We start from the raw sequence: 15,600 nt of genomic DNA, 5'->3' as shown, positions 1-15,600 counted from the left end.
TGCTGAAATATATATATGATATTGAGTATATATATGTATGATGAAACACATTAGATAAATTTTGACTATTTTACCAAGCGGGTAACAGGATTGTTCTTTGCTCAAAGACTAACTTTATTAACTTTATTTAGTTGTTCGACTGTCCCAAATAAACACATTTCTTTTGTGAAGAACCTTTACATCATGCCTGCTCTCAGCTACCAGAGCTTCTGCGTCAACTGAAAACAACACTCCCTATTGATGCTGGCACAAAGTCAGCCAGAGAATAAAGGGCCTTTCAATCTGATTATCAGACTCCTGAAATATTAATTAATGTGAAAAAGATATAATTGACATATAGTAAAATAGCAACAGGGACCATATGATAAACCTAAGCTGCCACCTGTCCCCTGCAATATTTACTGATCACTGTCAAAATAAATAGGTAATGGACCCTCTCCCTCAGCCGGGTACAGACATAAATCTATGACGGACAATAAATGTGTTCTACGATATATTTTACAAAGCCCAGAGCTCTGAAAATGCCAACCTGCTCAGCGGACATGGCTCACTCTGTTTGGAGAGGTAAGCTGGGATATAACGGTCTCAGCACCATATAGCCTCTGCTGCATCACAGTGGGGGACATGCACTGCTGCTGGTGTGGTTATGTGAATTATTACATCTGTACACTTAAAGTGGGGGAGGGTGGATGTGTGTGTGTGTGTGTGTGTGTGTGTGTGTGTGTGTGTGTGTGTGTGTGTGTTTTCGTGGGAAACAGGCCTGATTCTCTTCCTCCAGCAGGGTAAATCCAGCTTATTGATTAGCCTCCTTGTGGCTACACTATCGATCCTTTTGACTGCTAGACCTCAGAGATCACCGCTTTCTATGTGTGTGGTGAGTGTGAGTGTGTGAGTGTGTGAGTGTGTGAGTGTAAGTGTGTGTGTGTCACGTTATTAGTCACAGAACGCTGCTCCTTTGGCTGCCCTTCACACCATCCACTCAAACTAACTCCAATCGACCACAGATATGCTGCTGCAACTGCTGCTGCTGCAGTAGGTGTGTGTGTGTGTGTGTGTGTGTGTGTGTGTGTGTGTGTGTGTGTGTGTGTGTGTGTGTGTGTGTGTGTGTGTGTGTGTGTGTGTGTGTGTGTGTGTGTGTGTGTGTGTGTGTGTGTACGTGTGTGAGACATCCAATCTCGGGCACCTTTGAGAGCCCAACTCTGTCCAGATGTACAGAGCACCTAGCGATAACACACTCCCCTGCCTTGAATCAACGAAGACACAAACATGTGCATGTACACACACATACACACACACTCCCTTTCTATCTCTGACGAAAAAACAAGCGCCAGTGTTTTCCATGAAGAAAAGCAGTCTTGTTCTCTTTGATAATTTATTCATGGGCTGAAAGAAAGAAAAGACAACATACGCCAGCGGTCTAAAGGCACGACAGTGATTTAGTGTTCATGGAGAGATAGACAGACACACAGAGAGCTAGAAAGAGAAAGGAGGAGAGGGAGAGACGAATGAAGGGGAGATGAAGATGAATGGAGGGGAAGAGAGAGTGAAAACAACTGGAGAGATAATGGAGTACTCCTTACCTAAAAAACACTGTTTTTGTATGAGTAGTACACTGTGCCCTTTCTGTTTACCTTCTGTTACATGTTTGTCCATCTCTCATAACTGCATATGGGATTTATATTGTATATGGTTTAGTATACTATCGATCTAAAAAAATGTGGCAGGCATATATATATCTACTCCACATATAGGGCTTAATTTGTTTTAATGTGAAACAACAGCCTACTGTACATGTACACTGTATCCATTACTATGAATATTTCATTTTAAGTGAGATGATCACATCTGATATGGATCATTCTCCCTGACCACAGCTGGTGAACATGTTATTACCATTTCATTTTTTGCTGAGCAGAAGAGTCAGTGCTTCTGGTTAATTTCTCATTTTAATGCCTGACATATCCCAGGGTTCCTCCTGTCAATTAATAGATACATCACCCTGTCTGCCCTTGAGCTGAAAACATAAAAAGGAATTTATTTAGCCGGAGAGGAGGGAGTGTGAGTGGATTCTGAAGGTCAAAATACTCTTCAAGAGGCTTTCCCGACAAGCAAATACAAGAGGGCCATAAAAAAGTCCACATGTGAAAATAATGAGTGTTGGAAAAAAATATTACTGAGTACAAAACCATTAGTGTCAGTCGTAAAGTTATATAAAGCATACAAATATTCAGTGCAGCTAGATGTCGCTCTAGCATCGGCATTCCCAACCTAAACAAACGCGCAATCATCTACACGTCCAGCTTCCCTTCGCGTTCTCAGAAAGGTTTTCCTTATTCAGTTAATGGGTGTCGCAAAGTCGAGTGAACACACAACCACAAGCACAACTGAAAAGGAGGAGAAATCTGAGAGCAGATTCACGAGCGCACGGAAAGCAGCCCGAGTGCGGAGAAGGGCTGAAGCTGGAGCGCAGGAAATCCGTGCGAGCAACAATATATCTGAGTATATTTCAGGAGCACAGCAAATTTGAGCGCAAACAGGGGCTATTTGAGTGCAAGGCCAGGGTTTTGATGGAAAGTAATACACAATCTGAACATAAATTCAACTAGTCTTGCTCTCAAATTGAAAGACCACGGTCTTGAATAAAGATAGGAAAAAAGCTCCATATGAACAAAGTTAGCCAATGTACAGGAGAGTCAACAACAAAGCGATCCATGCTGCCACGCAGTGTGGTAAAATGGATCCGTCATATCTCAGCTGCAAGTTTGAGTTCCTTTAATTTCCTAAATGTTTGCTTTTAAAAGATATTCTGGGGTTTCGCCCACTCTCAGCAGGCCTGCATGGCAGCTAGCCGCTAGTTACCTGTGCTTGTAGAGCCACGCAATGCCGTGTGTGGCTCACAGAACTTATAAAGCCACGTTGTAACCGCAGTGTTTTTGGTTTAACAGCGATGTGGTGGGCAGCTGACAGGTATGTTTGCAATGTGTTTATCTCTAAGAGACAGTCACAGTGTTGAAAAGGGATGAAAACATCTTGAGTGCCTGTCACATAGACATTTTGTACATAGACTTATTTGACAGCAATCAAAAACAATTAATCTGTTTAATTGAGTCACAAAATGTTCCTTCCTACCTTCATTGATGATGTTTTTCATTTGTTTTCTCAACGACATCGGATTGTACCGAGTATGGCATGAGGAAAGACTTTTACTGGTTATGTTTAGACATACAGTCTATAGCAAAAAGGCCATAATCTTGGTTTAATACTGAAGTCCACAGTTCAACAATTTGTACACACACCCTGAAGTCCATGCATCACAAGAACATACTGAACTAAACGTTGACCGCAACCCAGGCAGCAATAGATTTGGCAAGTCATTGTATCTTTAACCCTGATGTGCAACAGATGCTAAATAAGAAGATGGTTATAGTAATAGAGTATGCATTCACAATGGATTTTGGCCCACACAAAAAGATCACATCAGACCCCTACAGCCCCAGCTCCACCAACCCCCAAAGATAAAACACTGTGTAGACAGGCATGAAGGATTCTGCATAAAGTAAATGACTTTCTTTAAATGTAATGCAGTGGTTAAATTCAGAGAGTAACTTAAAGTTAAAAAGGTTTAAATATACCTCTCGTATATTTGTCTATGACGTAACAAACTAAATAGTAAAATCAGCAGCAGATTTAAGAATACAATTTCTAGTCAGTGAAAATAATTTAATAATTTCTCTTTTGGATTACAAAAAAGATATTCCCAGAGAATCTGTTTCTCTTTTCATTTTCTGAAGCCAGAAGCTGGCTGGAAGCAGAGACATGAGGCTCCAGCGGTGCTTTTAACTCGTAGTTCAATACTAGCAGACACCGCAAGCGCCTGGTTTGGCTGCAGGGCCGAACCATTTCATGTAAAGCACATTCATTTAAATTTCTTATCTGCACACATATCACTTCATCTGAATCGTCCTATTCCCCAGAATAAAGCACATGCATGTGACACTCAGACTGTACATTTTATTCTCTTCTAAAAAATTCAGACAGCTCATGTGAACAGCCAGCACAGGGATTTCTAACATCCTGAATTATTGATCAGGCCATATCTCACTTCTATGTCAAATGACCTAATGTACCGCTCTCTATATTTCTGGATCTTTGACTCCCCTTTAGTTCTAGTTCATCTCATCTCATCTCATCTCATCTCATCTCATCTCATCTCATCTCATCTCATCTCATGTGGTGGAGGCTAGTGTCTGACTATGGGCAATAAAAGCAGATCTGATATAAACTGGACCAAATGTTGAGATTAATGTGCACGTGGAGACTACTGTTAGGAGACGGATATGTTGAGGTTAGGTGCAGCGCAGTTTCAGTTCCTATCAGACTGGCGTGCTGTGAAGAGACAACACTGCCTGAGAGCTGCTTGAACACCTGCGTTATCGTGGCTTAGGGAAAAAAATCTACACTTTACTGCACTTGATTGGGGAAGTAAAGAAGTCTGCATCAATTATAAAATCAACACGTCTCAGCAAATATAGCCTTAGGAGAGATGTGCAATCAAGTTCTGCAAAATGCTGATAAGCAAACCTGTAATCGATTTTGAGGAAATGATATTTGAATCTGGACTAACACTGTGTGGTTTAATCTTTTATGTTGAGTTAACTCACATATGTTTTAATTGGCCTTTTTCCTTAGTGTAGTGCTTTCACTCTACGGACCAATGAACAGATAATACACTGATCAATTAACTGATCAAGTAAACGGGCATGATGTGGATTCTCAGGGAGTGTAAGTGGAACGTTTTTGTCCATTAGCAGTTCCAGCTGAGTGTATTCAAATAAAACGACTGTGTGATTTTACTAGAATAACATTAAAAGAAGACAATTGATCTTTTCCCAGCAGCCATGAGGGAAAATGGACTAAGGAACTGCAGGACACATTTCTGCTTCTAATCCAAATGATCATCCAAGAGCCACAGTGTTGATCGCTCAGGCAAGAAATCACGATCGAAGAAACTTTTCCTGTTTAGGCCTCTTGTCCACATGCAATCAGCATTTAAAGTCACAAAGGGATTTTGACAAACACTTTCCAATGTGCAGAATTTCAAAAGCTCCAGTTTCTTTGTATCTGTGTGCATGGAAAACTGAGCAGTTAAGAAATGATGTTGTCACAGCATGCCGATTGTAGCATGTAGCATGTTGAGTTATGAGTATGCACCAGAAACAACAGAAAATGAATTTATTGAGCTCACTGTGCATGCCCACAATGCTCTTCTCTGGTATTTGATTGATTGTTAACTATAGACTTAATCAACACCTACTGGTCCTGCAGGCTTTTTTTAGCGTTTTTCTGGACAGGGATATTTTGTAAAATGAATGTTGTGTGGATGGATATAGTTTTTTCTAAACAGAGGGGAAAATATCTAACAGAAAATATCAACAGACAAGGCCTTTACAGTGTGCCTGGTCAGTGCACAGACTTCCTTAACTTGGGAATAATGCATAACGCTGACTGCACTGACCTGCAAGGGAAATAAAGTTAGATTAACACCAATTCTTACTGAATAACTGCATTGAAAAAGCAAACAATACTTTTGCATTAAGAGGGAGTTCATGGTTTTCAAGAGTTTTTCACATTTTAGACTGCAGGCTTTGGCCTTTTCTCACAACCTGATATAAAGCAAGTAGAGATGAATAAACGAATAAAGGGTTCATGAACTTGTGCAGAGACGTGGCAGGAAATGAACATATTCAAGACTGAACCTGTGACCTTTTGGATACAGAACAATACTACTATCTGGTGAACTTAAGTACAGGTGAAAGACCTATACAACACCGTGCTCTACGGTTGCCTCCATCAGTATGAGTGATAACATTTGACATCGCTATCAAGATATTATATGCAACAAATTTTTTATTAAAATGTCTACACCTACGTTATATATTTTATTGACTAGTGTACTTGCATTATTCAAAATATTTCCAACAATGGTCAAAACCAGAAAAATCCACAATTTTATTCAAGGTAGCAGGACTTTTCATTTTGGTCGCGTTTTAATTGGTTGATATCCACTTTACCAGTGGCTTTGACCGTCTCTGCTATAACTTCCGCGGCAAACAACCTATGACAAAGGAAAAACACACTGCGAGCCAGTTAGCTCGTCGGCTGATTTTTCCTTCCACTGTTTATATTGGTCACACGTAATGGATCCCAAATTATTAGAGTCGTGTCAGATAGATTTTTCATCTGCAATATAGAAGACAACAATTCCCATGATTCCATTCTTTTGTTATTGTTTGGATTGAGAGATCCCGAATTTACATATCATACATTTAACTGTATCTGTGATGTTTTGTAGGGTGGCCCCTGGAATTCAGGGATTTGAGTCAACAAATGAGAGACATCTATGTGGATTTTTTCAGTTGAATGACTTCCCTTTTTTTCATTTAAAGCATCTTCATTATAAACAGAGCAAAGCCGGGTAACAGCCCAGCAGGTTGTTAACTTTAATGGAAACTGAGGGGAGAACTGTTGGCTGCTCCAACGCTCTCAGCTCGGGAGGAGAGTGAGAGCAAAGTCAGCTGAAATACGTTTGAAGCAGACCTTGGTACACTGCCCAATGTGACTGAGTTATCAGTATATCTGCTGCTGCTGCTGCTGCTGCTCCACGACGGCGTGGAGTAAAGGTCTAAAGGCTAAATTATTACTCCTGAAGCTGCATTGTTTATTTCTTTTTTAAATTTTTAATAAAGACGGTAACAAACTCCACTCTCTTTATTTTTTCAAGCTGTCAACATTTTATATAACATTTGCACTTAAAACAGGTTTCCTTATACAGATTAATGGGAGTTGTTGTCTTCGTTAAACTGATTCTTTCAATGTTCATCGTTAGGAGATTTTTACCTGCAGCAGAATTATCTGCAGAGGTCTCCTCCTCAACAAAACAAAAGGATTCTATAATTAAAACAGATAAAACACATAAAGCAGTTTGCGGACCAGTCCTGCAACACAGACATCCGAGGGCTTGTTAAGCTGCCACTAACGTCAGCTCAGCTTGTTCCAAGGTGCTCTGCTAGTATCTAAGTTAAGATTCCTTCAGTGTTCATTGTTCAGTAGGTTTTTACCCAGAGCTAAATTATCCACTGAGGTCTCCCACTCGCCGAACCCGAACCCTAACAGAGCAGGTGATTAAATAAAAGTAAAATCCCTGAATAAAGCAGTTTCAGGTTAGAAATCAGTTTTTCTCTGATGTCGCTCCACAGACAGAGGACATTAGGAAGGGCTGTTTACTCAACTTGTATTTCTTGTACCTTATGATCCAGACGTCTGATGACTACAATTCTTTATTCTGTTAGAAGTAATAGTCATAGGGCAATATGGTTATTAAAAAGGTCAGTGATTTGACTTGACACACTCACAAAGTAGTCAACTGGAAATGTTAAAAATGCCCGGCCATCTGGCCAGCAGCTGTTGCTTAAGAAAAAATCTCACAGAATTTTTTTATTTAAAAAAATATAAAAAATAAACATCCTGTAACCTTAAAGGGCCCATATTGTGTAAAATACATCTTCTGGGCTTTTACTATCCGTAGTTACTTGAAGGGGGTCAGTAGTACTTCCTGTCCGTAGGATGTCATTCGGGATCGCACTCGTCTCTCAGCCCCACCCAGCCGGTACCAGTCCAGCTTCCGAACCCCCCCCCCCCCCCCCCCGCGCGCGCGCGAGGCAGGCGAAAACAGCCTGTTCTGTCTGCAGCTCCAGCGAGAGGCAGAAGAGAGGACATGGAAATACACATTGCAGCAGTTTTTCCGATTTTAAACCACTGATATATCATCTTAGGGGGACCAATACCTCAAATTAAATCCCAGAAAGGTGTGAAATATGGGCCCTTTAACCATTGAGCTATGGATAAAACCTTTTTCTTAGTAGTCAAAATGCTGATTGGTGTTTTCTCGCTGCAGCTGCAATCCAACAATTTGAAAATCAGCATTTTCGGCAAACTCCATATTGATTGTAGCCTCCCTCAGACTTTCATGTGTAAAATTAGTTCAGTAGCTGGTGGATCCACTGTATTTTACACTAATTTCTTTGTTTGGGTTAACAAGCGAAAAGCACATTGCTGCTTCTGAAAACATCTCAGAAGAAGAAAGGAAATGAAGTGAAGAGTGAAAGGAAATGAAATATATCTGCTGATTAAAGCTCAGTCTCCTCCATCCTGAAACCAATGTGTGTGTGTGTGCGTACGCGCGTCCTTTCAGACATGTACAGTAGATTATCTGCAGAGGAAGATGAAAGGTGCTGTTGCACTGTGTGGATACGTCATGATGTCTTTGTTGAAGAGAGAGAGAGAGGGGGGGGGGGGAGAGAGGGGGGGAGAGAGAGGGAGAGTGTATGAAGGGGCAAGACAGGATGAGAGAAAGTGAGTGAAAGACAAGCAGAGTGAGAAAGTGACCAGAGAGAGACAGAGAAACATTGCTGTCAGCACGTTTCCTGCTATACTGGAAGATTAAACGTCAGCATAAACTTAAACTAACAAGCCTCTTTCTGTCTCTCCCTCACACACACACACACACACACAGAGACACACACACACACACACACACACACACACACACACACACACACACACACACACACACACACACACACACACACACACACAAAATGTCCTCAAATTTCTCCTTGACACTGGGGCTCATCGACAGCAGGAGCAGCTGATAAGAAGGAAGACACAGAGATGAACAGTGCCACATATCTCTGCCAGCACACAAGCACACAGGCTCACACACACTCACACACACACACACACACACACACACACACACACACACACACACACACACACACACACACACACAAATACTCAATCCATTCCTGCAAGAAAAACACACACCAATGTGTAACTTATCTGCAGGTCAACTGAGAAGCTGTAACCTCCTGATATCTGACTCAAGGCAGTCTTTCTTTCTCTCTCTCTCTCTCTCTCTCTCTCTCTCTCTCTCTCTCTCTAACACAGACACATACACAAACAAAAACACATACACACAAAATGACTACACTAACCCAATTTTTTGTATTCATATCCAGTAGTTTTTGCGTAATATTGCAGACAGACAGACAGACGGGTCCAGACAGACAGACAGACAGACAGACAGACAGACAGACAGACAGACATCACACTCTGATTTATTAATTTTTCTGTGATGCTCATCAAGGCGAAGGCTAAATCAGTCAATCTTAACCAGTTTAAGTGCAGCATGAGACATGAGATGTTTTGGCTTCTTACGGGAAAACAGTGTAACAGTATACAAAGAGTGTGGAGCTAATTATATTTTCATCGATTGTTAATAATCAGGCAGCCTTAATACATGCACATACACAAACACACGAATCCCAATCCAAATTGTATGCCTCTATTTAAAGAAATTTGACAAAGTGAGAATGAGGGAGAGAGAGATGCAACAAAGGTTCATGACTGGATTCAAACCCTTGTTATTTATCGCTGTCTTATTAAATCATCAGAGTTACCTCATGATAGGAATGTGCATGTTTGGCTTAGCCTGCAAATTTAATGCCTAAAATAAAGAACCAGAATTCATGTAAAAAGAATTGTGTTATAGAATATTGTTAAAAGCAGTCCTGCTCATTGACTGGTAACGTTGCCCATACTAAATAAAGTCCTCCACAACGCTGTACAGTGTCATAGAAGAAAACGAATGTACTGCCTGTTTATTGTTTTTCGTTTTACAAAAATCAATCAACAATGGTTTACCTGTGAAAATTGGCTCGCTCTATACAGGCAAAACCTGTCTTTGAATATCAAGTGACCCTCAGTAAACACTATGATCATTTCCTGCTGTTATTTGTGCACATACACATGAAGACGTGTAGTTACTGGTAATTATGAGAATTTGATTCCATTTCTGGAATGGGGTGCAAAACAACTCAATTAAAACAGTTCTCAAGCAGAAGGCAACAGAATAGAAATGTTTCAATATGTTTACATATGATAGAAAGAGCACAGAGTCCAGTTTCTGAGCAGATGGAGGTCGAGTTAGAAATGATAATGCCGGAGTATAGACCTGTGTGTGGTTACATTTCACTCTTAGTCCATACAGTTGCCCATAGCCTACATTTCTGCTCCCTGTAGACCATCGGAACACGCACAGTATTCCCACCACTGTGAGCTACAGTATTCCCTCTCCGTTACGCAGGCCATGGAAATACTGAAAACCGAATTTACTAACCATGACCTAGAAACACACACATTCATTGCTTTATTCACTGCTTCTCTTGCAAACACACACACACACACACACACACACACACACACAGTAAATGCAAGTATATTTTTACCAGCCCGAGCTCTAGTATGCATACACATACGACCGTCACACAACCATTGTCCTTTGTTCCAGACGTCAGTACCCACAGTTCACTTTGATGATCTGAGCTGGAGATACATTCTAGTGAAAACTGCATTAGTTATTGGCTAATCGTAGTAATTTTGTCTTTAATTTATTTTTCCGTCCTGAAGTCTAATGTTATGCAAGTTGAATATTATGACGATCTTTCTCTGCTGCAGAGACTGATAACAGACTATCTACATTTTTAAAGCTGCATTTGGCTCAGGTTACATCTACACTACTATGTTTTAGATTGAAAATGCATTACCCCTCCTACAGATAGGCCTGGTATCCACACTATACCGGAGGTTTAGAGACGCTGAACTGAGAAGTTTGGAAATGCTGCTGACCCGTGTTAGTTTGAAAACTCTGTGTTTTAGTCTGGGTGGGCGGAAAAGGAGATGCTTGGAAAGGATGACATTGACACTCACAATCGCTTGCTGGTCACGACTAGCCTTTGCTGATTCGTCAGGCTCTTATCACATGACCTCCTTCCGGAAGAAAACAACCAGCATTAGCCTCGGATACCAGTGCAGAGCGTAACATTGACAATGAATTACAAGCGTTGCTGACTGTCTTTGCTAACAGCTGTTGTGCAGTTAAATCCTGTATTTTACCACGATACAACTGCGTGTAGGAGACGAGCTATTATTGAAGCAATCTGTGACAATTCTGCAACCAACCAAATGCTTCCTGTTTACACTGGCACGTACATGCATGTGCTTTCAGACATGTTAGAATGGACCAGGATTAAAACTGATACGGAGCCAAAACGCTTGTGTGGACACAGATCGCTTTACTTTGAAAACGCTGTTTTCAAATGAAAGCATAGTAGTATGGATGTTGCCTAAATCTTAGTACACTCAGTGATGTAATGTTGTTTTTTGAAAGACAAAAGGAGTTTTAGATAATAATTATTACGGATATGTTGAAACTTGTTTACAGCAGCTGAGGCTCAAGTTAAACCATCCCTACACACACTTTCAGTCTTACCAATGGTATCATAGCTTTTAAGATTCAGAAGCCATGTTTATGCCCCTGTGTATGAATGAGAAATGCTCCATGCTGATGCACACAGCAAAACTAAAGCATCTGTGAACAACATGAATGTTTATGAGGAGTTTTCCCTGAGGATCCAGCTCCTGCACCACAGAGGTGGAGCGACTTGGCCTCTCTGCTGTCACACATTATGCCTTCATAACACAACGCTGACACACACAAAAGGAAGGTTGCACTTCCCCTTCTCCTAATTCAGGCCTTCAGTAGCTAAACACAGATGTACGCAGAGCACCATCAACTTCATTGGACTGTTTCTTCTACTGTTTTGTCCTTTACTTTCCTTCTTGTTACCAAAGGTGTGACTTGCTCACTAACTTCTGTCTTTTGTCTCTGCTTCAGCAGGGTATGTGTCTCCAGCTGAAGACTCTGGTCATGTGCATTGTGAGCAGGTACGCCGGCCAATCATTTCATTCAGAGCAAGTGAAATGATTGGTCGTGTTTAGTTTTTTTAAATCCAGACAACCTTATTTGTTGATGGACATGAAGACGATTTCAACAAATAAATAAAAAGTGTTTCAGAAACAAATTACCAACCCGACCTTTAAATCATTACAACTTCTTTTCATCTCACACAACACGTCAATGATGCAAACATTTCATCAACCTGGGGGTTGATGACAGATAGGTGGCAAAACCTCTCACGTGATACATATTTAAATTCGGTGCAGGTTGCAACTAAACCACAAAACAACCAGACTTTTTGTTTTAATGGTATTGACTTTAAATCTGCAGCCTAACAGTGTTATACATAACCTTTTTATATGTGATTTTAAACTTATGTTTGCATAATAAGTGTTCCAATTATTGTGAATTATTGTCAGAAACTCAATCCATATTAAGACATTGCTGCTGCAACTTAATGTCAGTAAGTTTTCATTTCAGCAATGTATTTCCACCCCTGACAGCATCTAGGTTTAGACATGATTTAAAAAAGAATTAAATTGATGGTAAATTGCATTCTAGATCGATGCTCACCACGGCTGACCAGGAGCCCCCCACAAGATGCTCCAACCCAGTGGATCTGGCTATAACGAGGATCTTGCCCCTGTCAGAGACTCTTTCTCCCACACCCAACACGCTGATGACTGTTCACTTATCTAATGGCTCCCAGACCTTGACCTGAGCCGTTGTTAAGAGATAACCAGTGTTATTCATCTGTGATTTCATCTGTGACTGGGTCATAATGATCTGGTTCATCCGTGTAAACTTAAATTTATTGTTTTCCAGATTAAATGTAATCTATTACTTGTGTCCAGTGTTTGTACCTTCACGTTGTTGTGTCTCTCCCCTCTATCAATATCCTTCTCTTTCTTCTTTTCCTCTTTTTTCTTACCCCGCTCCTTCTGAGGAGAAAATAGAGATGTGTAAAGCTTAGCTTTGTATTATATTAGCTATGGTTTATACAATATAATTGTAAATGTGTCAAACCATTAAACCACACACACACAAACAGTAAGGTTATTATATATATATATATATATATATATATATAAGAAAGCTTTACATGTGCTCAAACATGTATTAAATGATCAATCCTAATTGATTCGATTTGGCAAGATCTTTTGTGTATAATTGACAATATTCATACACACGTGTATTATTTAATGACGCACAGTGCAGACGCAGATATATAAATGAAAACAGTTCTGTTTAGCCCACAGTATATCAGACTGATATTGCACATATTCGTGTCTTGGAATAACATAATAAGCATGAGATTCAACTCTCTTTCTCATTTAACACAATCTGACAGCCATTATAACTTCCTGTAGGAGGAAACATGAGGCCTAATGGTAAACATTCGCTATAGCTCGCAGCAGGTTATAAACAGATACATCTCATTCCGTAATGTGATTTTAATGCACTCACAATGCAGATTTAATGTGCAGACATTATTAGCGCGGAGAGTTGATGTAATGTTTTCAGGTTAATGGCTCCGTCTTGCTTTGTTATATGTAAATGAGCCGCTGCTGATGCCAGCCACCGACACGCTTTAGCTAATGACTGCCAGGATACCAAAGAGAAAGGCTTTACATTCGTGGCTGCAGCCGGCAATCCAGCTATTATTGTCTCTCTGTGTCTCTCTCTGTCAGTATGCAATTACTTCATTCGCTCTCCATGTGTTTATGGTTGTTTAGTATGCCGAGGTGCTTATTTCTCTTGAGAGCACAGTAAACACTTGAGCATTTCATCAATATTTAGGGTCATGCAAATCAGAATGAGCATCTGCGACTATTCTATAGTCACAATCTCTTGTGCTCTTGAGTGAACATAAACAGTGAAAAGTGAACGGTCAGTGTTTTTCTGATTTAGCTACATTATAAAATCTCTCACACAGAAACTCAGGGTCAAATGTCACAGCTTCTGATGTTTATTTTTAATTAAATTTGAATTTCTGAAGATTTTTCATGGCAGCAAACTGTTACAGAAGCCTGAGCCTGGAATTTGTTCTGCTAAAACTGGTCTAAAGTACATTAACCAAAGTGACTGATGCCTTAATACTCTTGCATATCGGTGGCTATATTGTGGCTTGGTCTTTGTTAACGTATCCATCAGTTAGATCCGGTATATTATCTCTGAGGCTCTGACAGGCACTAAGTCTTTGACTCTATTAACTATGTGTTAATGAGGCTAGCATTGGGCAATTTGCTCTGGCAGCATTAGCAGGCTATTATACCCCCATCTGATCATCTCTAATAAAACAGCAAATTACAGCAAGGATATTAATCCACATGTCACATGGCAGTGTTTCTAACTTATTTAAACAGTTAATGCAAAGGGTAGAAATCAGAAGTCACTACATCTGTGATTTGTATCATCTATATTATGCATTACTATAATATAATAGATTGCACTTTGTGGGATTGTTAGCAGAAATTTCTGTGCATGACATGGAAACAACATTCCCTGTGGCGTCAGGCAACTAGTTCATCTGTGAGGGAAAAGAAACATCACCTAAAGGAGTTGTTACTTAATATTTTCATGCTCTAATTGTCCAGAAACAGAAAACATGTCACTTTCTTCATACTGTTGCTGCACCTCCTCTTTTCAGTCTTTGTCTGAAACATTTGGTTTTAGCTCCTGTCCCTTTAAGGGCCTCCTCCTGATCTGTTCTGATTGGTCAGCTGGCTCACAATGTTGTTATTGGTCAACCGCTACCAGGGCGAGTAGGAAATGTCGGCCTCTGGTTTCGCTCTGCCTGGCTTTGTTAGGGGAAGTGCAGACTAGCTTCTAGGCGAGCATTATGCAATGTCAATGAGAAACATCAGCCGGACAACTGACAACGCACTTCAGGAGTTCAGGTTTTTTCAGGGGGAGCTCCCTTTACGATACAAAAACACTATGAACACATTAGAGGAAAAGTTTAAAACTGAAAAGTCTCTTAAGTAAACTGCACCTTTATGCAGTTCACCACAACTGACAGAATGACAACTCCCTTGTAGAGGAATGATAAAGTTGATGGTGTAATTTCACTGAATGGATCTTTACCTTCTTTTAGCTCTTCTTTAGCTTATTTTAGCACAAGTAGGCAACACCTGTTATTTTAATATGTGATAGTACATTTCATTAACTTCTCATTTTTCATGCCAGTCCTCTACATTTCCATGTTGGAGCTGGATGTGAACATTAATCAGGCCGCCCTCATGAAACTGTCGAGTTTCCACCTTCTAATCCAACAAATGACAGCACTTTGAGTGTTTTCAAAGCTAAAATTAATTAGACTATAAGGGACAAAGAATGATATTAATGAGGATTTGATATAGTGATTCAATACTGGATACAGATTTGATTAAATAATGTAGAACTGCTGCAAAAGATAATGTGAAAAAGTTGTTAGGAAAAACGACAAAGATATGTGTGGATTTAAGAAAGTTCATCCGAGTGTGACGTGTTTCACATGATGCTTGAGGAAAGCCTTTAAACCAGAGCTGAAACTGGGGCTTGGTGACAGCCACAGATCTCACATACTGTAAATTAACAATGACTCAAATAATTTACAGGGTTAAATAATGTCTGACGCCAAAACAGAACAAATCAGGCAACATTATTCGTAATTTATATTGAAAATTAGTGATTCAAACAGTTCTGGCTTCTCGCTTTCCAATGACAAAACACTGACACCATGATGACAACATCACAAC

The 15,600-nt window shown here is 40.1% G+C and overlaps 1 protein-coding gene across 10 annotated transcripts in view; it reads right to left on the bottom strand.

The window, feature by feature from the left end:
• LOC117775140 (stromal membrane-associated protein 1-like) overlaps positions 1-15,600 on the bottom strand; it is a 101,107-nt gene that overhangs the window by 48,772 nt on the left and 36,735 nt on the right. For 4 of the 10 annotated variants that reach the window (XM_034608038.1, XM_034608035.1, XM_034608036.1 and 1 more), the window contains exon 6: positions 12,724-12,801. The exons of 5 other annotated variants lie outside the window; for them this stretch is intronic. In XM_034608038.1, the coding sequence (XP_034463929.1) occupies positions 12,724-12,801 (78 nt within the window). The remainder of the gene's footprint in view (positions 1-12,723; positions 12,802-15,600) is intronic. One more of the 10 variants, XM_034608039.1, reaches the window with a different exon arrangement.

This window comes from Hippoglossus hippoglossus, chromosome 15, assembly GCF_009819705.1.
Source record: "Hippoglossus hippoglossus isolate fHipHip1 chromosome 15, fHipHip1.pri, whole genome shotgun sequence".
NCBI lineage: Eukaryota > Metazoa > Chordata > Actinopteri > Pleuronectiformes > Pleuronectidae > Hippoglossus > Hippoglossus hippoglossus.
The sequence above is the reverse complement of the archived record's forward strand: the minus strand, read 5'-3'. Positions and strand labels throughout refer to the sequence as shown.